At 49.8% G+C, this 22,361-nt stretch overlaps 1 protein-coding gene across 1 annotated transcript; it reads right to left on the reverse strand.

Annotated features, from left to right (window-relative positions):
- Positions 1-14,484: 14,484 nt before the first annotated feature.
- REM2 (RRAD and GEM like GTPase 2) lies at positions 14,485-18,983 on the reverse strand. The gene is made up of 5 exons (XM_003901565.5): positions 18,779-18,983; positions 17,148-17,489; positions 16,825-16,898; positions 15,933-16,140; positions 14,485-15,546 (listed from the first exon to the last, which is right to left on the reverse strand). The coding sequence occupies exons 1-5, from the start codon at positions 18,879-18,881 to the stop codon at positions 15,251-15,253; spliced, it is 1,023 nt and encodes a 340-aa protein (XP_003901614.1). The 5' UTR covers positions 18,882-18,983; the 3' UTR covers positions 14,485-15,250.
- Between the last annotated feature and the right edge of the window lie 3,378 nt (positions 18,984-22,361).

The raw sequence follows: 22,361 nt of genomic DNA on the forward strand, positions 1-22,361 counted from the left end.
TTGTGTTTCTTTTATTTATTTAACCACCTTTAGAAAGAAAAGTGAAAACTCACACCTGGGTGGGGTTCCCATTCTGTATCTGCATTACACTCTTGATCCTATGGTTGTCTTCTCCATCTATTTTCATCTTAAACTATCTCCATCCCAACTACCCACTGGACAGAATTACCCAAACAGCCAAGTTGCAGCACCGGGACAGACTTAAGACTTAACAGGCTCCTTTTCTGTGCCTAATGACAGATCTTATCTTTCCAGCAGATGGCACTATGACAGTACTACATTCTACACTTTTTTTTTTCTTGGGGGGGGGGGGGGGGTTGTGATCTTGAAGAGTTAAGTACCAGAGCTAAGCTGAGCATTCTTAACTCTATTGGCCTTTGTACCTACCTTTGACCCTCTTTGTAGTAGCAGTCCCAGTCCAATATCCAAAGGGGTTTGGGTCTTGTTTAACAGCAGGTTCCCCTGACCTGATGTCTACTATTGTTCCTCTGTCAGTCACCGCAACCCTTGCTTTCCATATGGCTCTGCCTGGGATAACACAGGCCTGGGACCAGTGAATTCTAGGGTCCCGAGTATTCCAGAAATACCTCTGTGAAAGGGAAGGTGCACCTACCACTGCCTTAATAATAAGGAGGTGGGAGGGGCTGTCTCACCCAGCTTAGGGACCAAATGAAAGGAGAAGGCCTGAATTCAGGGGCAGGGCTCTGTGGGGCTTCTTTTTTGATCTCTATGGCAACAAAATGCTAAGACTTTCTTATGCTAAAAATATGGATAATTGCTGTTAGGTTTTAATTTGTCAGCTCTCAGACTTCTAAGCCAGTGATGTTAGCCTCTGGGGTTGCTTTTAACACAAAATCACTTAAATACTTGAAGCTTGCTTGAGTCATAAACGGCCAGTGGGACTCTAGCTCCCAAGTCTGTTCACTGCTTCTATAACAATACCACAGACTGAGTAATTTACAAAGAAAAGAAGTGTAGGCTGGGTGCGGTGGCTCACGCCTGTAATCCCAACACTTTGGGAGGCCGAGGTGGGCGGATCACGAGGTCAGGAGTTCGAGACCAGCCTGGCCAACATGGTGAAACTCTGTCTCTACTAAAAATACAAAAATTAGCCGGGCCTGGTGGTGGGCGCCTGTAATCCCAGCTACTCGGGAGGGTGAGACAGGAGAATCACTTGAACCTAGGAGGCGGAGGTTGTAGTGAGCTGAGATTGCGCCACTGAACTCCAGCCTGGGCAAAAGAGCGAGATTCCATCTCAAAAAAAAAAAAAAAGGGGGGTATTTCTCACAGTTCTGGAGGCTGGGAATTTCAAGAGCATGGTTCCTGCATCTGGTGAGGGTCATCCCGTGGCAGAAGGGCACAAGGTAGAAACGAGTACATGAGACAAAGGGACCATGGGCCAAACTTGCTTTGTAACAGCCCTGTCTCGTGATAACCTGCTCTGTGATAGTAACATGAATCCGTTCATGAGGGCTCTGTTCTTGTGACTCAGTCACCTCGTATTAAGCCCCATCTTCAACACTGTTGCATTGGGAGTCAAATTTCCAATGTGAACTTTTGGGGCACACATTCAAATCACAGCATTTCTGATTCTTCCAGGCCTAGATCTCAGCTGATGTTGCTGTTCTCCTGGTTACCACCCCCATCCCTTCCCCCATCTGATCCTAGTTTGCTTTCTGGACCTGGGGAAGGGAAGGAGGGTGTACTATTTTTAGATGAAAGCTGCTGGCTATGACCCAGCACCCCTACAGTTATTGATTTGGCTTCTAATGCATCTTGAGAAGTGCAGTGGGTACCATTTTTGTTAGTCATCCTGAGGCCATGAACTGGATCTTCTCAGGGCTGGCTTGGCTCCTTCAGACTATTATAAATATCCACAGGCCTTGCCTCCCTGCCTTCCTCTGCTTGGTTTCCTTATGTTTCCATCCCTAGCTACTTTGACCTTCCTACACCCGGATCCTTCCACCTCAGTTCTTTCTTATTCTTAGTTCCTCATGTAGCCTCTTGCTGGGAGAGAGACAATGTTGGAAATAAGGAAATATCTAAGACAATTTCCAGTCTTACTCCATATAAGGTGATGGCATCTAGTGAGTGACAGTTGGTGTCAGTATGTGACTCAGTGCCTTCTTGTTACTCATCCCTCCATACGTAGTGGTTAGAGTGGAGAGAAGTGGGCAGTGAACAGACTCTGGACCCAGCTTAAGGTAAAAGAAACTTCCCTCAACATCTACCTGCACATGATGGCTGGCAGGGTAGGAGTGACATTGTGACCCAGATCCTTTGCCCAGCATAGTTACAATTTCCCTACCAGTCCTCAGTTCTACAAAAGATTCTCACCTGATTTTTGGCTTCCAGTCTATGCTTCTATATTCTCTAAGGTGGTGGCATTTCTTCCCTGTTCTTTAAACTGCTGTGCTCTTGACACAGGAATTCTGCCTGCTTCCTCAGACTCCCAACAACCCCCCAGATAGGAGTTACCAGTAGAAGCAGAGGCTTGACTGTGAACCTTTAGTCCTGGAGCATATGATGAAGGGAATTGAGTAAAAACTTAGAAGGATGGGGCCGGGCGCGGTGGCTCAAGCCTGTAATCCCAGCACTTTGGAAAGCCGAGACGGGCAGATCATGAGGTCAGGACATCGAGACCATCCTGGCTAACATGGTGAAACACCGTCTCTACTAAAAAATACAAAAAACTAGCCAGGCGAGGTGGCGGGCACCTGTAGTCCCAGCTACTCGGGAGGCTAAGGCAGGAGAATGGCATAAACCTGGGAGGCAGAACTTGCAGTGAGCAGAAATCTGGCCACTGCGCTCCAGCCTGGGTGACAGAGCGAGACTCCGTCTCAAAAAAAAAAAAAAAAAAAAAACTTGGAAGGATGGAATTATATCACAGTCCCTCTTTTCCCTGTAATGGAAAGGCTTTAGTGAAAATCAGGCAGCAACACTTGGACAGTGAAAAGAGACTCTGAAAGGTGAGGTGACAGGAGGTGGCATAATGGTCATTGTTAACATTTATGCAAGGTTGGTTGTAGGTTAGGTGTTCTAATCATTTTATGTGTATTAAGTCACCAAATCCTCACAACAATCCTCTAAAGTAGTTTATTATCTTTACTTTGTAAACAAGGAAGCATATCCAAATAGGTTAAATAATTTTCCCCATAAGCACAAAGTTAGCAAGTTAGGGATTCCAATCCAAATACTCTGGCTTCAGATCCCTTGATCTTAACCTTACCTGCCTCTCAGCACCACCGCGGAAGACAAGGCCTTGGAGTCAGTGAGGAAGTGTCACATTTCCTATCCCTGCACCCATAGCTCTCAGTAGACTCAGAATTTTTCCACTGCCATGTCTTTGCTTATCTTGAGTGACAGTGTTTGTGGATGAACCTTGAAGGTGCTCTTTTTCTGCTACAAGGGCCCTGGGAGATAGCATGGACATGTGCATTGTGAAGCCAGCCTCAGACCTTATCTTGAAGCAGCTTAAGGCCAGACCTACTGTAGGCTCAGTATCTTGCTAGAGGCATGGAAGTGATCCATCCTGCCAGGCATTTCTCTTCCTTTCCTCCTTCTGCTGATAAAAGTCCTGTCCTTGAAGACCTTGAAGCTTTCCTAGGTGGAGTTAATCTCTCTTTTCAGTATTCTTTGTCCTCTTGTGGGTCATCTTACTCTACTTTTTTTTTTTTTTTTTTTTTTTTGAGACGGAGTCTCGTGCTGTGTCACCCAGGCTGGAGTGCAGTGGCGCGATCTCGGCTCACTGCAAGCTCCGCCTCCCAGGTTCACGCCATTCTCCTGCCTCAGCCTCCGAGTAGCTGGGACTACAGGCGCCCGCCACCACGCCCGGCTAATTTTTTGTATTTTTAGTAGAGACGGGGTTTCACCATGTTAGCCAGGATGGTCTCGATCTCCTGACCTCGTGATCCACCCGCCTCGGCCTCCCAAAGTGCTGGGATTACAGGCTTGAGCCACCGCGCCCGGCCTCTACTTTTATTTAGTAAATAAAATAATTTCAGTAAAAATTATTTTATTGAAAATTGCATTACTCGATGGTTACAGCCTGGTGAGACCAGACTTAGATGTCTTTCTCATGCTTGCTTTGCCTTGCACATATTAAATGTCTGTAGAATTGAATGAATGTTCTCTGTGTTAAAGTCAGCACCAAGCTTTCCAAAGGCTGCCCCTTCTAGGCCGCTTTTCCCAGGAGCCTCATCCGTTCCTTCCTCACTCCACAAGGAGAGAAGATGCAGCTTTACTCTTTTTGATGTTACCATGGTAGCCTGTGATACTTTCTTTCTAAAGTGCTGCTTGCCATCCACCAGAGACTGATGTTTCCATGGCAGCCAGGTGAAGGCAATAGTCACGAGCTGGATGCAGGAAAGGAATTCCGGTCTGAGAAGCTGCATATCTGAATCTTCTAGCTTCAGACATCCTTTCCCCTCTCTCCTAACTTTTGGGCTTTATATCCAGGACTGGTTTGCTCTCCGGTATGCCCTTGGTTGAGATAGGTCTGTGAAAGTGAGGTAAAGCAGACCAACCAACTTAGATTATGTGGGAAGGTGGGGGCAAGGAAAGAGCTGATCAAAGATCACTTCAAAAAGTTGGATGAAGTCTATTAGTTGTTCAGATGATCTGCTCTCAAGAGCCCGTAAGGAGTTGGCTGGAGTTGCTGGAGAGCCATTAAGCAGTTATTTTTGAGAGCAATGGGTAGATGGATGAGGTGCCTGAACACTGGAAAGGAGCCAGTCACTGCCAGATTGTAGAAAGGGGGAACAATGACCTTGACAATTGGAGACCTGTCAAACTTGCCAATGTTCCAGAAAGGATGAGAGTTGCAGTCGGCTTTCAGGCATCAGGAAGCCTATTTGCTTAGAATTAGTGGTGCTGAGAATTTGCCTCCTCTCAACTCCACAGCATAAGCAAGCTAGGGGACCTCCACCCTGTAGCTGAGTGTCACACTCTGGAACCACACAGCATGGTTCAGATCCCTCTTCCCTTACAAACTAGCTGAATAAGCTTGGGTAAGTTACTTCACTTCTCTCACACTTCATCTGTAAAAAGGAAATGGTAACAACTATCTCATAGGGATGTTGTGAGAATTCATTGAGAAGGGTTTGGAACTTGGCTTATTACTGTCCTCAGTATTTTCATTCCTTTGGATGCTTACTCACTCGATTTTCTAGCTGACTTTCATTCTCCCCAACTTCAGAGCTCAAGGTTTATGGGGAAAAGCAAGGGCGGTGCAATGGTGAAAATAAACCTTCATTTTTAAATAAATAAATTGTTCCTGGGCTAAAGCCCCAAGCTCACAAGGTCTTGGGTCACCTATAACCTGCCTAGTTTTCAGGAAAACAAATCCCACTAGCCCAATCTCTTTATGCTGGAGACTCTGTCCATATAGTTAGATTTTAACCAGAGGGTTTTGAAAAATCAAAATGAGGCCGGGCGCGGTGGCTCAAGCCTGTAATCCCAGCACTTTGGGAGGCCAAGACGGGCGGATCACGAGGTCAGGAGATTGAGACCATCCTGGCTAACATGGTGAAACCCCGTCTCTACTAAAAAATACAGAAAACTAGTTGGGCGAGGTGGCGGGTGCCTGTAGTCCCAGCTACTTGGGAGGCTGGGGCAGGAGAATGGTGTAAACCCGGGAGGCAGAGCTTGCAGTGAGTGAGCTGAGATCCAGCCACTGCACTCCAGCCTGGGCGACAGAGCGAGACTCCGTCTCAAAAAAAAAAAAAAAAAAAAAATCAAAACGAGCCCTCCTCACAGGTACCTTCAAGGTACCTAACACCATTAGCTTTGTCTGGCAGGAGAAAAATACCAGGGCACTCTGTTTTGTTTTGTTCTGAGACAGGGTCTGGCTCTGTTGCCCATGCTGGAGTACAGTGGTGCCATCACAGCTCACTGCAGCCTCAACCTCCTGAGCTCAAATGATCCTCTTGATTGGCTGAGACTACAGGTATGTGCCACTATGCCCAGCTAAGTTTTGTATTTTTTGTAGAGATGGGGTCTTGCTATGTTGTCCAGCTGGTCTTGAACTACTGGGCTCAAGTGATCCTCCCTCGTTGGCCTCCCAAAGTGCTAGGATTATAGGTGTGAGCCACCACAACTGGCTGAGAGCACCCTCTGTTACCACCCTTTCCTTAGCATCTCTCCTAGCCTCCCCCAAGCACCCATCTTTGTTGGTCTCCAGAGCCTAGCCCTACACTGGCACTTTCCTTTCTGAATAAGTATTATATTTATTTATTTTTTTGGAGACAGTGTTTCGCTCTTGTTGCCCAGACTAGGGTGCAACGGTGTGATCTCGGCTCACTGCAACCTCTGCTTCCTGGGTTCAAGTGATTCTCCTGCCTCAGCCTCCTGAGTAGCTCGGATTATAGGCATGTGCCACCACGCCCAGCTAATTTTGTATTTTTAGTAGAGACGGGTTTCTCCATGTTGGTCAGGCTGGTCTTGAACTCCTGACCTCAGGTGATCCGCCCGCCTTGGCCTCCCAAAGTGCTGGGATTACAGCTGTGAGCCACTGTGAGCCACTAAATAAGGCACTGGGCCTTATTTATTTATTTATTTTTTATTTTTTATTTTTTTGAGACAGAGTCTCGCTCTGTCACCCAGGCTGGAGTGCAGTGGCCGGATCTCGGCTCACTGCAAGCTCCGCCTCCCGGGTTCACGCCATTCTCCTGCCTCAGCCTCTCGAGTAGCTGAGACTACAGGCGCCCGCCACCTCGCCCGGCTAGTTTTTTTTTTTTTTTTTTGAGACGGAGTCTCGCTCTGTCGCCCAGGCTGGAGTGCAGTGGCCGGATCTCAGCTCACTACAAGCTCCACCTCCTGGGTTTACGCCATTCTCCTGCCTCAGCCTCCCAAGTAGCTGGGACTACAGGCGCCCGCCACCTCGCCCGGCTAAGTTTTTTTGTATTTTTTAGTAGAGTGAGGGTTTCACGGTGTCAGCCAGGATGGTCTCGATTTCCTGACCTCGTGATCCCAGCCTGTCTCGGCCTCCCAAAGTGCTGGGATTACAGGCGAGCCACCCGCCTTGACCTATTTATTTATTTTTTTGAGACAGAGTCTCATGCTATCACCCAGGCTGGAGTGCAGTGGCATGATCTCTGCTCACTGCAACCTCTGCCTCCCGGGTTCAAGTGATTCTCCCGCCTCAGCCTCCCAAGTAGCTGGAATTACAGGCGCCCACCACCATGCCTGGCTAATTTTTGTAATTTTTTTTTTTTTAGTAGAAACAGGGTTTCACTATGTTGGCCAGGCTGGTCTCAAACTCCTGACCTCGTGATCCACCCACCTCGGCCTCCCAAAGTGCTGGGATTACAGGTGTGAGCCATTTGCCTGACCTGAATAAATATTTTAAATCAGCACAGGTCCTCTGCTTAAAGTCAAGTTATAATTTGAACACAAAAATGGAAAATCATGCAGTAAAATGCCATCACGGAGCTTCAGTTGCCAATCTTTCCCCCAACCTTCCACCAAACAACAAAACCCTATAAAGGGTTACCTGTGGCCGGGCGCGGTGGCTCAAGCCTGTAATTCCAGCACTTTGGGAGGCCGAGACGGGCGGATCAAGAGGTCAGGAGATCGAGACCATCCTGGCTAACACAGTGAAACCCCGTCTCTACTAAAAATACAAAAAATTAGCCGGGCGTGGTGGCGGCGCCTGTAGTCCCAGCTACTCGGGAGGCTGAGGCAGAAGAATGGCGTAAACCCGGGAGGCGGAGCTTGCAGTGAGCCGAGATCGCGCCACTGCACTCCAGCCTGGGCGACAGAGCGAGACTCTCTGCCTCAAAAAAAAAAAAAAAAAAAAAAAAAAAAGGGTTACCTGTGAGTCCTATGGGAGGCATGTTGGACTTTGTAGACTATAACTTAAATTTTTATCTCCAGATGGTGCTGTGCTTTGAGAGTTTAGCAAGTTGCTTTGATGCCTAAATAAGGGACATAGGTTGCAAAAGGCATTCCTACTTCCACTGCTCCTCTATATAATGCTTGAGAAATTACAAAGATCTTTGCTCTTTTATTTAGTCCTCATGACTTTGCTACAAGGTAGGTATTCTTCGTTTTAGAGTTGGGATAGCGTAGCTGAGTTCAGCAAACCAGACAGGTTAAGAGTGACTTCATCCACAGACCCCCATTCAGGAAACATCCTGAGCACTAACTGAAAAGCATTCAAGGGCTTACTGAATTTGCATTCACATCTGGAGTTTTCAAGGTCACTAAGCTATGGAAACTTGACATCAATATTCAAATAGATGAAAAGGGACCTTGAGCATATCCATCAGAGAGTCACCAAGATGATAAAGGCCTGAGAAGCAGTATGCTCTTGTCTGGTGTTTGTGTCCTTTGACGACTGCACCATCCACCCAAATTTTGCTGCCTTCTTTATAGGAAGGGCCTTTTTCTCATGTGGTGGGTTGCCCACTGTTTCTCCTCTGTGCATTTGCTCATGTAGTTTGACCACAAGGAATGCTTTTCCTTCTTTCTCTCATCTATCTATAGCCTACGTATCCTTTAAGGCCCAGTTTCTAAAATATGTCTTCCAAATGTACTGTTTCTTCCATTCAGAATTCCTGGAGCACATGAGGTAGCCCCAAGTTAGATAGAATGTGGTATTGTTTGCTGCTGTTTTGCCTGTTTTGTGCTGTACCACCTCATCCATCTCCCCAGCTTAATTGTAAGCGATTTGAGGGGCAGAGATTGTGTCTTACTTGTATTTGTTTTCCCCATTGGGCCCAGCACAGTGATTGGCATATTGCAGATGTTTAGTACTTGAGAGAAACAAAATGTCTTCTAGCATTTGTGGATGAAAGATTAAAATGTCCAGGAAAAATTTACTCAGATTGATGTGGATTTAAACTATGTTAGATTAATAAAAAGATGTATGTGTGTGGACTTCCTGGGAGTGAGGGTTTAACCCAGAGGACTTCCACACATGACCCTGACTGTCTTTCAGAAGAGAGGAGCCCCTGTTCCATTCTCTCTAGAGGGGATCAGATGCAGCAGGGCCTAAAAGCTCATCTGTAGGCAGAGGCCCAGAGTGGAGAGATTTCCAGATGCAGGACTCCCCACTCCTCTGGCCCTCAGGGGAGAGCACACAAAGTCTATGCTCTGGGCCAATGAGGGGGTCTTGTGGGCAAAGGGGAGTGGGAGTAGTAAGGGCTGGGCAGGGGCTGGTAAGGGAACACGGACTCCAAGACAAAATTGCAGTGGTTAAGAGATGCATGAGGACAGAAGGGACCTTACCTGGCCTGGCAGCTCAGGCCCCAATGCCCTCTGCTGACCTCTCACCCCAGCCAAGATCAATGGCTCTACTGTGCCTTGATCAGAGAAAGAGAGAATGGCGTGGCTCTTGGAGAAGGCCTCACCTCTCCCAAGTCTGGCGGGAGCCTGGCTTCAGCTTCTGTCTGTTCTGAGCTATTCCCTGTAGGCGTCTGGAGGGAACACACAGATGGGTTGGGCTGATGGGACTAGCTGAGTTGGGGGAGGGAGGCTTGTGGTGCATGGCTCCCCTCATGGGAGAGGTCTTGCCGTCATCATCTTCCATACACGAAAAACGTTTTAAGCTTCTGCCACATAAAAGGCACTGGGCCTTTCTTGTTCCTCATCCTCCTCTCTGGCCATATCTGACCACTGGTGATACTCTCCTAGAAACCCCTCCTCTGGCAGTAGTCACAACAGGCTCAATCCTAGTTCTCCCACTACCTCTTTGGTAGCTGCTTCTCCACCTTCTCCATCTATATATCCCCAGGAGCTCCTTTTTCCCTCTTTTTTCTCTGGACCCCTGAGGCTTTATTTTAAATTATTCTGTTTCCTTCCTTCCTTCCCTCCTCCCTCCCTCCCTCCCTCCCTCCCTTCCTTCCTTCCTTCCTTCCTTCCCTTCCTTCCTTCCTTCCTTCCTTCCTTTCCTTCCTTCCCTCCTTCCCTCCCTCCCTCCTTACTTCCTCCCTCCCTCCTCCCTCCTTCCTTACTTCACTCCTTCCTTTTTTGAACTCTCACTCTGTCACCAGGCTGGAGTGCAGTGGCATGATCTCGGCTCACTGCAACCTCTGCCGCCCAGGTTCAAGCAATTCTCCTGCCTCAGCCTCCCGGGTAGCTGGGATTACAGGTGCCTACCCCTGCACCTGACTAATTTTTGTAGTTTTTGGTAGTGACGGGGTTTCACTATCTTGGCCAGGCTGGTCTTGAACTCCTGAGCTCATGATCCACCCGCCTTGGCCTCCCAAAGTGCTGGGATTACAGGTGTGAACCACCATGCCTGGCCTATTTTGTTTCATTTTTGAGGAGGTACTAAACGACATAGTTAAAAGTTCCAAAGGTAGGCCAGGCGCAGTGGCTCACACCTGTAATCCCAGCACCTTGGGAGGCCGAGGTGGGTGGATCACGAGGTCAGGAGTTCGAGACCGGCCTGGCTAAGATGGTGAAATCCCCATCTCTACTAAATACAAAAATTAGCTGGGCATGGTGACGGGCACCTGTAATCCCAGCTACTTGGAAGACTTAGGCAGGAGAATCGCTTGAAAACCCAGGAGGTGGAGGTTGCAGTGAGCTGAGATTGTGCCACTGCACTCCAGCCTTGGCGACAGAGCAAGACTCTGTCTCAAAAAAACAAAAAAAGTTCCAAAGGTAGAAAAAGGGCATACAGACTGGGCGCGGTGGCTCAGGCCTGTAATCTCAGCACTTTGAGAGGCTGAGGCAGGTGAATCACCTGAGGTCAGGAGTTTGAGACCAGCCTGACCAACATGGAGAAACCCCATCTCTACCAAAAATACAAAATTAGCTAGGCATGGTGGCACACGCCTGTAATCCCAGCTACTCGGGAGGCTGAGACAGGAGAATCGCTGGAACCCAGGAGGCGGAGGTTGTGGTGAGATCGCGCCATTGCACTCCAGCCTGGGCAACAAGAGTGAAACTCTGTCTCAAAAAAAAAAAAAAAAGAAAAGAAAAAGAAAGAAAAGAAAAAGTAAAAAAGAAAAAGGGCATACAATGAAGAGTCAGCTCCCCATCCCATCCCGGTCTTCTACTCACCCAGTCCCCTTCCCAGAGGCAGCCAGTACCACCCTTTTTTTTTTTTTTTAAAGACAGAATCTCACTCTGTTGCCCAGGCTGGAGTACAGTGGCAGGATCTCAGCTCACTGCAACCTCCACCTCCTGCGTTCAAACAATTCTGCCTCAGCCTCTCGAGTAGCTGGGATTACAGGCATGTGCCACCATGCCCAGCTCATTTTTGTATTTTTAGTAGAGATGAGATTTTGTCATGTTGGCCAGGCTGGTCTCGAACTCCTGACCTCAGGTGATCTATCCGCCTTGGCCTCTCAAAGTGCTGGGATTACAGGCATGAGCCACCCTGAGCCTGGACTGTCACAAACCCTTTTGTGAATCTGATGAAATTCATGAACCCTATTCTCAGACACATGCATGACTACACAAATACATCAGATTGTATGTGCCATTTCACAAAACACAGACTCCATCAGTAGTCTGGGGTAAGGATCTCAGCCAGTACTGTACCTTCTCCCTTAGTATAATTATGGATCCCCTTGCAAAATGAAAATCAGGGCTCCTTGTTCGAAGAATTTTAAGAACACAACAGCAGAACATTAAACTAAGCTTAGGGTCCTGTGTGACTGCACTGGTAACCTTTTCCTCTTGCTCTTCTACTACTATCTTTATGGTAATTATTCTCAAATCTGTTTCTCTTGTCCCAACTTGTTCTGAATTTCGGATTCAGCTCCAGAGAGCTGCTGAAACCCCATACAGATGTTCTTCTAGCATCTCAAATTCAGTTTCTCCAAAATGGAGCTCCTTACTCTCACTACCTCCTTTGCCCCCTAACTCCAAGTTCCTCACCATCCTCTCACCACCTACAACTTTTTCCTCTCTTTATACCATCCACTAAGTTGCCAAGTCCCATTAATTCTGACCCTCAAACCCATGCCTCCTTCCTTTCCCACTGCCACCCTCCTCAGGGTGGCCTTTCATTATCCTCCATATGTATCACTCTTACTGGTCCCTAAACTCAGCTCCTCAGGACTTCCTCTGCAGCTCCAATCCATACACACCTCTCCCAGCCTCCTCTTCCCAAAGGACCATCCTAATCATGACTTCCACATTCAGAGACCTGCAGTGACTCTCCCTGCCTACAGAGTTGGGCACAAACTCTTTTTCCTGGCATTTAAGATCCTTTACAGTGGGACTCCAAACCTTCTTTTCCATGCTCATCTCTTACCCCTCCTCTTCATGTCCCTGAGGTTTCAACCCAACTGTACAGCCATCTGGTCCCTTAATGGGCCCAGTGTGTTTTCCTGCATTTTAAAATTTGAGCTGCCTCTGTTCATGGTCCTCAGAATTTAGAACTTGCTTACTCCACTACAGGCATGTAATTTCTCTGGACCTTTCACCACAGCTGCTGCTCATGGCCCTGCCCATTGTGTCCCTGCATCTTGACTGCTGTCCCCTCTTTCTCTTCCTCCCATCCTTATTGGAAAGGGAGCCTCAGATGCAAAACTGGATAAAATCACCATTAAGTATCAAGCAGAGCCGGGTGCGGTGGCTCACACCTATAATCCCAGCACTTTGGAAGGCTGAGGCGGGTGGATCACCTGAAGTCAGCAGTTCAAGACCAGCCTTGTTAACACGGTGAAACTCCATCTCTACTAAAAATACAAAAAATTAGCCAAGTGTGGTGGCAGGTGCCTGTAATCCCAGCTACTCAGGAGACTGAGGCAGAAGAATCACTTAAACCCGGGAGGTGGAGGTTGCAGTGAGTGGAGATCGCGCCATTGCACTCCAGCCTGGGCAACCTAAGAGCAAGTTACTCTATCACTCCATTTCTTCTACTGTTAAACAGGTAGTAACACCTTATATAGTTTTTTTGTTTTGTTTTGTTTGTTTGTTTGTTTGAGATAGAGTCTCGCTCTGTTGCTCAGGTTGGAGTGCAATGGCACGATGTTGGCTCACTGCAACCTCCACCTCTTGGGTTCAAGCAATTCTCCTGCCTCAGCCTCCCGAGTGGCTGGGATTACAGGCACACACCATCATGCCCAGCTAATTTTTTTGTATTTTTAGTAGGGACGGGGTTTCGCCAGGTTGGGTGGGCTGGTCTTGAATTTCTGACCTCAGGTGATACTCCCGCCTCAGCCTCCCAAAGTGCTGGGATTATAGGCGTGAGCCACGGCACCTGGGATTATCTTTTTGTTTGTGTGTTTGTTTAAAGAGACAAGTTCTGGCTCTATCACCCAGGCTGGAATGCAGTGATTACAGCTCACGTCAGCCTCGAACTCCTAGGCTCAAGTAATCCTCCCGCTTCCCAACTAGTTAGGACTACAGGTGCACTGATTTTTTAAATTTTTTTTAATTTTTTTTTGAGACAGGGTCTTGCTCTGTTGCCCACGCTGCCGTGCAGTGGTACAATCACAGCTCACTGCAGCCTTAATCTCCTGGCTCAAGCAATCCTCCCAGCTCAGCCTCCCAAGTAGCTAGGACTATCCCAATGACACCACGCCCAGCTAATTTTTTGTAAAGACGGAGTTTCACCATGTTGCCCAGGTTGGTTTCAAACTCCTGAACTTGAATGATCCTCCTGCCTCAGCCTACCAAAGTGCTGGGATTACAGGTGTGAGCCACCATGCCTGTATATTTTTTATATTTTTTGTAGAAACTGGCTCTCACTATGTTTCCCAGGCTGGACCTTATATAGTCTTTAAGGAATTAACATACAAAGTGTATAAAGTCCTAAGGATAGTGCCATTATTCATCTTATTATAACTACCCATGCTGGGCTCGTCACCTTGGCTCCTCCCCAGGTGCAAGGACTCAGGAAGCATTGCAACCCTCTTTCCATCAAGTTCTGGGAGGCTGTGTGGGGTGGAATGGAGGCTGGCCCTCAGGTGCTCAGGTAGCTGTATTGTGTCTAGGGGTGGTGAGGGGAGCTGCTGCCTCTGCTCCCTTTGTTCAAACTCATGGCTCAGGCAGCAGCAGGCGTGGGCGTCCCCAGGGGAGGCAGTGACAGTTTCAGTACTCACACGGGCTTTGCAGGTGACAGCTGGGGCTGTGGAGCCCTGCCAGAGGAGGCACAGAGAGACCCCATCACGCACGCGATATGGGCCCCACTTTGAACCAGCCCAAGTCAAAGCTGAGTACCTCTGGGAGCTAAATGTAGCCTCTAGCCTGTTCCCTGCAGGATAGAGTGGGGTAAGGAGATTAGGCTCAGAGTCTAGAGATTTGGTCCCACTGTGTCACTAATTTACAAATGACTTCTAGGAGGTCCTTGTTCCTCTCCAGGCCTGTTTCTCATCGGCAAAAGAAGTGGGCCCGATTATCTGTAAGGGCCTGTGGCCCTTTGACACGGACTATCCCAGGTCAAGTCAGTTCCAGAGCCTCCTTAGAGAGTTAGGTTCCTTGCTCCTCTAGGCCTGAGTTTTCTGGTGGGTAGTAGCAGTTTCCATCAACACCCATTTCCTCCCCCACAGACTCCAAGAACAGAGTCAAACGTGAACAGATGCAGTACAAAAATTCTTTATTGAAAAGGGAAAGGGTGGCCTCTTGCTGGTGCCCCCTGGACCCTGGCCCAAAGGGGTTGCCACTGCTCAGCTTCTGAATGCAGAAAGTCTGTCCACCCCTTACCTTTAATAATCTTAAAGGGGAAGTGCCGTGGTGGACTAGTAAGTCAAGTGAATCAAGGGCTTCCAGGCCCTTGCCTTTAAGAACTCCTTAAAGGCAAAGTGGACACATGCCGCAGCAGATGAGAACCAGAACATTTTCAGGAAGGTCCCTGGAGGAAGGGTCTCCGTGTCTTTACCTTTAAGACTGTCTTAAAGGTGAGGCATGTTCACGCAGCGTACAAAGGAGGCTAACTCCGTCAAGGAGTCTACAAAGCACTTTTCCAGATCTCGCTTTTAGAATCTCTTTACAGATGAGGTGGCCAAGCGCGAATTAATAAAAAACAAACTACCTTGCAGAATTATTTTTCTTCCCGACCCAGCAGAACCCGCCCCGCTCACCGGCCGCCTTCAGGTCTGCGTCCTTGCCTTCTAGGCGCCCTGAGGCCTGAAGGTCCGGAGAACGCGTGGGGGCGGGTGTGGAGGTACCGCCCAGCGGCCCCGGGCCGCCCCCCGCGGTCACACCGGGGCATCCTGGGAGTTTTTGGTTTCCTAGACGGCCTCCACCAGGAAAGCCGGACGGGGACGGGGAGGGGCGGGGCGAGGGGGGGGCGAGCGGAGGGCGCGGTGACCATGGCGACCGCAGTGGTCATGGCGACCGCGGCTCAGAGCACCGAGAGGTCGTGACACGACCTGGAGCGCTGCTTGAAGAACTTGGCGTTGCGCGGCACCAGGTTGGCGAGGAACCGCTTGGCCTTCTTGGTGAGGCTCTCGCGGCGTGCGGGCGGCGCAGGACCCTCGGGGCTGCCCGGCTCGGGCCTCTGGCCCCCGGCGCGGCTTTGGCCCCGCCGCAGCCGGATCTGGCGCACCGCGCCCTCGAAGAGCTCCCGCGTGTTGTGGTGCAGTGCGGCCGACGTCTCGATGTGCTTGCAGCTCAGCGTCCCGGCCAGGTGGCGGCCCTCTGCAGGAAGGGACCCGCTCAGGCGCCCGCTAGGCCGTACGGGACCTGGGGCGAGGGTGGGTCTAGGGAGGGCCTGGGCGTGCGGTGGCAAGGGATGACTTGTGACTAGTGACTCTTGCAACCGAGAGAACTTGGCTGAGCTCATATGGTGGGGAGGTGGAGGTGCGAAGGAGAGGGAGAAGGAGGCCTAGGGGAGAGGTGAGGGGAAGTGACAAGAAGGGATTCTCAGGGTCCTCGAGTAGGGCATTGGGAGTGTGCCCTTAGCCTGGGTCTGATTGCAAGTGAGAGCGTCCGCAATGGTAAAAAGGCCTTAGGGAGAAGAGGTGACCTGGAAGGGACATCGTTCCCCTGAGATCGCAAGTATGGAATCTGTTCAGGATACACACCCTCCAGTGATACCTCCCGGGAGCGGGCCAAGTCGCTCTTGTTTCCAACAAGGATAACGGGTAGGTCGTGGTGCGGCCTCCCAGCCCGGAGCCGAAGTAGGGTCTCTGGAACTTTGGAGAAGCTCCGTCGGTCAGTGACTGAGAAGACGATGAGAAAGGCGTCCCCGGTCTGAAGGCAGTGGTCCCGCAGCCACCCTCCTGCATCCCCCTGCAGACAGGCAGAGGAACGTTAGGGCTGGAGGCATAGGAGATCCTGTCCAGCACCTACACCTCAAAGAGGAGGAACAGGGCTGTGAGGGAGAAAGAAGCCACCTGCTTAGGATAGTAGAGCTAGTTAATGGCAGAATCTCCATACCCAGAGTGTTTGTGGAGGAGGAAGAAGTTAGTACTATGAGGATCCTAGACTAGGGTAGCCATCCTAATTTCTTAAGCTTGAGCTCTTGATTCAAAAATGAATATTATTCACACGTCTGTAATTTGGCCTCTTATTTCTACATAGTAACCTTTATGTCCAAATATTCAGAAGTCCTCACTTTTTTCCCCCTTCCCTGATATTCCAGATCCCTGAGCTCTTGTCCTGTCACATCAGATTCCTTCAGACTGAAACATTTATGGATGGAGTCAATTTCAGGGTGTCCAGCCTAGCTTGGAGCTGCAGGGTTTGTCAAATTCCCATTCTGAGTTTGCTCTGAGTCAGAAGATCCTGGAAAGACTGTGACTCTTAATGGCTATGGACTGTGGTGTGGGCCTTTGCTTTCTGAAGTGATATGAATGAAAGGTCAGGTTCCAGTACATGTTGAAACCAGGACCAGCAGTCCCACCTTCAGCCACTTTGCCCTTCCCCAGTTCTCCCAGCTTCATTACCTGCCTGCAGCCACATCTTAGTTCTCACCTGTTCCCAGATATCATAAACGACTAGAGTCACTTCCTCCTTATCCACCATGATGCGTCTTTCATAGGTATCCTCTGTTGGGAAATAGGGAGAGGGAATAAAGTCCATTAGGAGATTTCCCAACATTTGTGAGACCTGGTAACCAGGGACACCTCAGATATCAGCACCAGGGAACCCCACCCTCTGCAGGGAGGCTGCCACAGAAAGCATTGGAAAAGCTTCTGTTAAGCTTTGTCCTTCAGGGGCTGCTCAGGTCATGAGCACTTCCTTCCCTGACCAGGGCCCCAGAGCCCCCTCAACCCCTGGAGGGCTTCCTCAAATACCTGGGTTCTCTGGTTCATGAGCACTGTCTCCCTGGAGACCACCAAAAGTGCCTGCTAGGGTGCTCTTGCCCACGCCGCTCTCCCCCACTAGCATGACCTTGAAGATGCCATCCTTTTGAGCAGGGGCTGCCTCTCCTGAGCCCAAGGAGTCAGAGGAGCCAGATGATGAGGCCTGAGGTGGCCAGTCAAGTTCATCTACAGCCTGGGCCCGCCGGAGCTGATGCTTGTAGGGGACAGGCATACTGCCTCTTCGTCTGGGGGCCCCAGGGACAGAAGGTAGCCCGCTGCGGTCCAACTCTGCCAACAGTTTCTCTGGCTTCTTTAGTAGTGTGGTATCTGCTTCTAAAATAAAATGGGAGGGCAAAGAAAAGGACACTATGAGTGGGATATGCCCAACCATATGCAGAAGGGTCAATCCAGGCTGTTCCAGTACCAGAGGCCCAGCTACACCCACTTGACCATTACCCAGAAGGAACTGAGAATGTCTGGCCTGACCTCTTACACTAAAGTCTCCAGAAGCCTGAACTGGAGTTGACATGATAGCTTCTCCAATGTGGTCCCAACCCCAACCTATTCAAAACGTGCCCCATGCAGGGAAGGGACCTGAATGCACACTCACACACCCACTCACACTTTACACTGATATACAGGCACATCCCCAGATTAGGCCTCTGGCCCTGTGGGGTGGAGTGGGAGCGGGGTTTGGGGAAGCTGCCTCTTTTTCCATCAAGAGGCCCTTCCTCCTCCTGTTTCTGGCACTGGTAATCCCCAAACTGAGGAGCAGAGAGGATGAGAAGCTGAAGCTGCTGCCTAGTGTCTGGGGAGTAGGTACAGCAGAGTAAAAAACTTTGTAGTGAGCCTCTTCCTAGGAAAGGGCCTTTGCTTTTTGAGATGATGTGCGTGCTGGGGCTCTGTGGGCTCTCTCTGTGTGTGTGCGTGAGAGAGAGAGAGGGGCTGCCGCTGCTTCCCGTGGCCCTGTAGGTGAGCATCCCTCATTGCGTGGTTGGGTGTGAGAATCCTGCATCCCTGTCTGTCCCTGTGAGTGGGAGAGAATATTGTGTTCATAAAGCAGTAGAAGTAGAGAGAGAGAGAGAGAGAGAGAGAGAGAGTGTGTGTGTGTGTGAACGAAAGGGAGAGTGACAATGCGCGGGTCAGGGTAACTGGAGGAGGAACAACAGACACAACAAAGGGGGCTGGAGGGAGGCTGGAAATAGCCCAGGATCAATACTTGGCCAGCAGCCAGGACCTCCAGGAGCCGGAAGAACCCTTAAACAGTTCCCCAGGGTAGCCCCTGCCTGTGATTCCCAGGCTTGTGGGCTGCCCCTTTCCTCTCCCCTTCCTTCTTGCCCATCCCAGCCTCGGGAATGAGGCTGAGCTAGGGGCCATGTACCAGTTTCTCAAGCAAAGCCCTGGGAGTGATGGGGGAGGGGGCATTTAGGCAGCTCTTCCCCTCCACCCTAGCCCAACCCCAATCCCTTGTGTGAGCAGGGGTTTTCTCCACTTTCTCAATTGCTCTTCCCCTCTTGCTGACTGGGCTCAAGCTCTCTCAACCCCTAGTTCTGACCTCCCCATCAAAGCTTCAGCTCCCACCCCCACGGTTTCAGCTGGAACCTGCCCAGGTTAGCCCTCACCTGGCGTGGGCGTCCCTGGAGGGGAGGCCCGGCGGCTGCCAGAGGGGCAGAGTGCTGTGGTTTCTGTGTCCGTGTCCATGTCTGTGTCCGGGTCCGTGTGCATCGGTGTGCGTGTGCGTGTGCAGCCCAGCAGCTTGCAGCACCCTCTCCCTCACTCAGCAGCACTGTCAGCTTTTCCCTTTAAATACCACCCCCCCCCACACACATGCCCTCCCCCCTAGACACCTGGGGAAATTGTCCCGCCCCCTGATGAGGTCACACATGCTAATGAGCAGTGATGTCAGCGGGATTCCCTCCTTTCTGCCCCCCCCCTTTTCTTTGTGTCGCTTCCCTCTGGGAGCACACACACTGCACAGCTTGGTTGAGTTACAACAGAACAGTCAAGGGGCAGAACAGACAAGGGTTGCAGGAGGTGTCAGTGGGTAAGGGAGCTGAGGGTGACAGAAGGCAGGGACCTGGGGAGGTGAAGGTCTTTCTCCAGCAGCCAGGACTATGCATCATTTGTCTCTGTATTTCCAGACACTGTCTAGCCCAGAGAGCGTGTTAAGTGGTTGCACAGGGGCAAGAGGCAGAAAGACTAAAAGCTGGTCTGAAAGACAAAGAGATACAGGCCAAAAGAGGTGTGGGGACTGAGGGTCAGCCACCTGCCACCTTTTCCTTCTCCACCCTGCCTCTTCTGGGCTAAGAGCCACAAAAGTACCCATTTCCTAGCCACTAGTCAGATGCGGGCTCTGAGGAAGGAAATTCAGCTGCTTCAATTGGGCAGCTTTATTTTGCCACTAAGTTCAGGTAGGGGCAAACCACTGTGGAGACTCCTCCACCTTCTCTCCCTGCCAGGCCCACCAAGCCAACGATAATCAGAGCAGGAAAAAAGGGTGAGACAAAGCTAGCTATGTCAAACACGAAGTTCCCAATCTTAAGTGGGTGGGGGAGGGGGGAGTGCCCACTACCCCCCAACTCCCCTATCCACTGTTAATGTTTTTTGGTGTAGCTGCCAGGCCTTCTGGGCTATGCAAGGCAGATACACAATGGGTGATGTGTGCCTGTTTGTAGGAAGCCCAGATAGCACATCTCTTTTACTGTTCTTTTTCTGCCCAGTTCCCTTTCCCTTCAGGTTCCTTCTCCTGCCCCTTTCCTCCTCGTCCTCTTTCCTGACACCCTGAAGCTCCCAGACACACATTTTGATTTCCTTTCCTTGCCCTGTTTTTGCCAGATGCTGTGCTAAGTACTTTCTTGCATTATCTCCTTTCATCTTCTTCACCCCAAGGCCCACAATGGTAGGTGGGTGCCCTGTCCCTAAAGCGATCTTGTAGCTGGAAAATGGGAACACCAAGAATCCCACCCACATCTTTCCAGTGCCAAGGATTTTTCATTTCTACACTGTGCTGCTTTCCTTCTCTTAAATATTCCAACTGTCTCCTATTATTGGGAAAAGTCTATATTGCAATCATCAGTGGACTTTTCGGGGAAGAGGCAAATAATCATCTTGGGAACAATGTGCAGTGACACTTCACTTATTTGGAGGTCAGCTATAGGGCAACAGTGCAGGGTTTGAGGGAGCAGAAAGGACCCCTCAGCAGCTAGAATACTCATGTGCTTTACTCACTGGGTAGATGCTCCAGTCCTCAGTCATGGCCTACTTACTTTTCACTTACTTTTATTCACAATTTTAATGTGTCCATGTGTGTTCCTGTACTAGCAGATTAGAAACACATTTAGAGTAGCAAGTGACCCCTTGTAGTCAGGGAGGCAACACCACACACACACACACACACACTTAAAGCATTCATATGCATTTTATAAGTGGTCTAAGGTCGTTTAGCATAAAAGCAAATAGCTCCCCGTGCCCCTACTGTTACAACTTCAGAAGACACTGCTGGAGAAAAGCCATTGCTTTCTGTGAATGATCCTCAGTTATGCAGAAAATTTTTATTATATTGCAGATACACTGAAGACAAGTGTAACATTTTAGAATGACTTCCTTCCAAAATGAGTATTTTTATTTTTTTCAGAGACAGGGTCTCGCCCTATTGCCCAGGCTGGACTGCAGTGGTGTGATCATGGCTCACTCTAACCTCAACCTCCTGGGCTGTGCACTTGCCCGTGTCCAGGCTCCGTCAGGAATGGGAGGTCCCGTGGAACAGTGGGATAAGGGTGAGATTTGGAACAGAGCCATACCGGGTCTAAATCCACCACTTGGTAGAGACTGGGCCAGTCTTCTGATTTCCCTGAAACAACTCCTGAGCCTGCAAAATGGGGTTTATGATGCCCATGGCCCAGCTCTGTTGTGTGGGTTCACTTCAGGTGATGAAAAATCTGGCATCATCAGGCACTCACTTTTTTTTTTGAGACAGGGTCTGGCTCTGTTGCCAGGCTGGAGTGCAGTGGCGCGAGCTCGGCTCACTGCAACCTTCGCCTCCCGGGTTCAAGTGATTCTCCTGCCTCAGCATCCTGAGTAGATGGGAATACAGGTGCGCACCACCATGCCCAGCTTATTTTTGTATTTTTAGTAGAGACGGTGTCACCATGTTGGCCAGGATGGTCTTGATCTTTTGACCTCGTGATCTGCCTGCCTCGGCCTCTCAAAGTGCTGGGATTACAGGCATAAGCCACCGCGCCACATCCAGGTACTCACTCTCTAACCAAGGTGCTTCTGCAGCCTTGGGCTGTGTGGCTGGGGGGTCCTTCTCCCCTCTCAGCGAGGCCTGGAGCTTGGTTCAGGCCCAGGATTTTTTTTTTTTTTTTTAATCTATTTATTTATTTTGAGACCAGGTTATGAGACTGGCTAGTTTTTAGTATTTTTGGTAGAGACAGGGTTTTGTCATGTTGTCCAGGCTGTTCTTGAACTCCTGGCCTCAAGCGATCCACCTGCCTTGGCCCCTCTAAAGTACTGGGGTTATAGGCCTGAGCTACTGTGCCTGGCAGAATTTTGTTTCTTAAGGACTGAGTTCTGGTATCTTCTTTTTTTTTTTTTGGAGATGCAGTCTCTCTGTCACCCAGGCTGGAGTGCAGTGGTGCAATCTTGGCTCACTGCAACCTCGGCCTCCCGGGTTCAAGCAATTCTCCTGCCTCAGCCTCCCAAGTAGCTGGGACCACAGGTGCATGTCGCCACACCCAGCTAATTTTTTGTATTTTAGTAGAGACGGGGTTTCACCGTGTTGCCCAGGTTAGTCTCGAATTCCTGAGCTCAGGAAATCTGCCCGCCTTGGCCTCCCGAAGTGCTAGGATTACAGGCATAAGCCACCACACCCGGCCCTGGTATCTTCTTTTATCTTAGATTCTAGATTGTGATTCACAGCCTGAGCCTTATCTCATGCTGAAAACACCTCCCACCTTCCCACCAAGAACCTCGATGTGGATCCCACACCCCTAAGACCAAGCATCTTGGATATTGGTATCTATCTTTATGGAATTTTAAGTTGCTTCATTTCTTTTCTTGGGCCCTGGTGGAAATAAACCTGAGTGACTACTCCCCAGTGCCATCACTTGGGCAGGATCCTCTTAGTTTCTCCATGCTGCCTGTACAAGGTCAGTCGCCTATCCTGGCTAGCCTGGGGCTTCACTATGGCTGACAAGAGTAGTA

This window comes from Papio anubis, chromosome 7, assembly GCF_008728515.1.
Source record: "Papio anubis isolate 15944 chromosome 7, Panubis1.0, whole genome shotgun sequence".
NCBI classification, from domain to species: Eukaryota; Metazoa; Chordata; class Mammalia; order Primates; family Cercopithecidae; genus Papio; species Papio anubis.

What these genes read in the sequence shown, in the direction of transcription:
- REM2 (XM_003901565.5), bottom strand. Translation starts at nt 18,881, where the DNA reads ATGCACACGGACCCGGACACAGACATGGACACGGACACAGAAACCACA. An exon ending in TCCAGGGACGCCCACGCCAG is followed by an intron (nt 17,490 to 18,778) that starts GTGAGGGCTAAC and finishes ATTTTATTTTAG; the next exon opens with AAGCAGATACCACACTACTA. An exon ending in TTTATGATATCTGGGAACAG is followed by an intron (nt 16,141 to 16,824) that starts GTGAGAACTAAG and finishes GCCTGTCTGCAG; the next exon opens with GGGGATGCAGGAGGGTGGCT.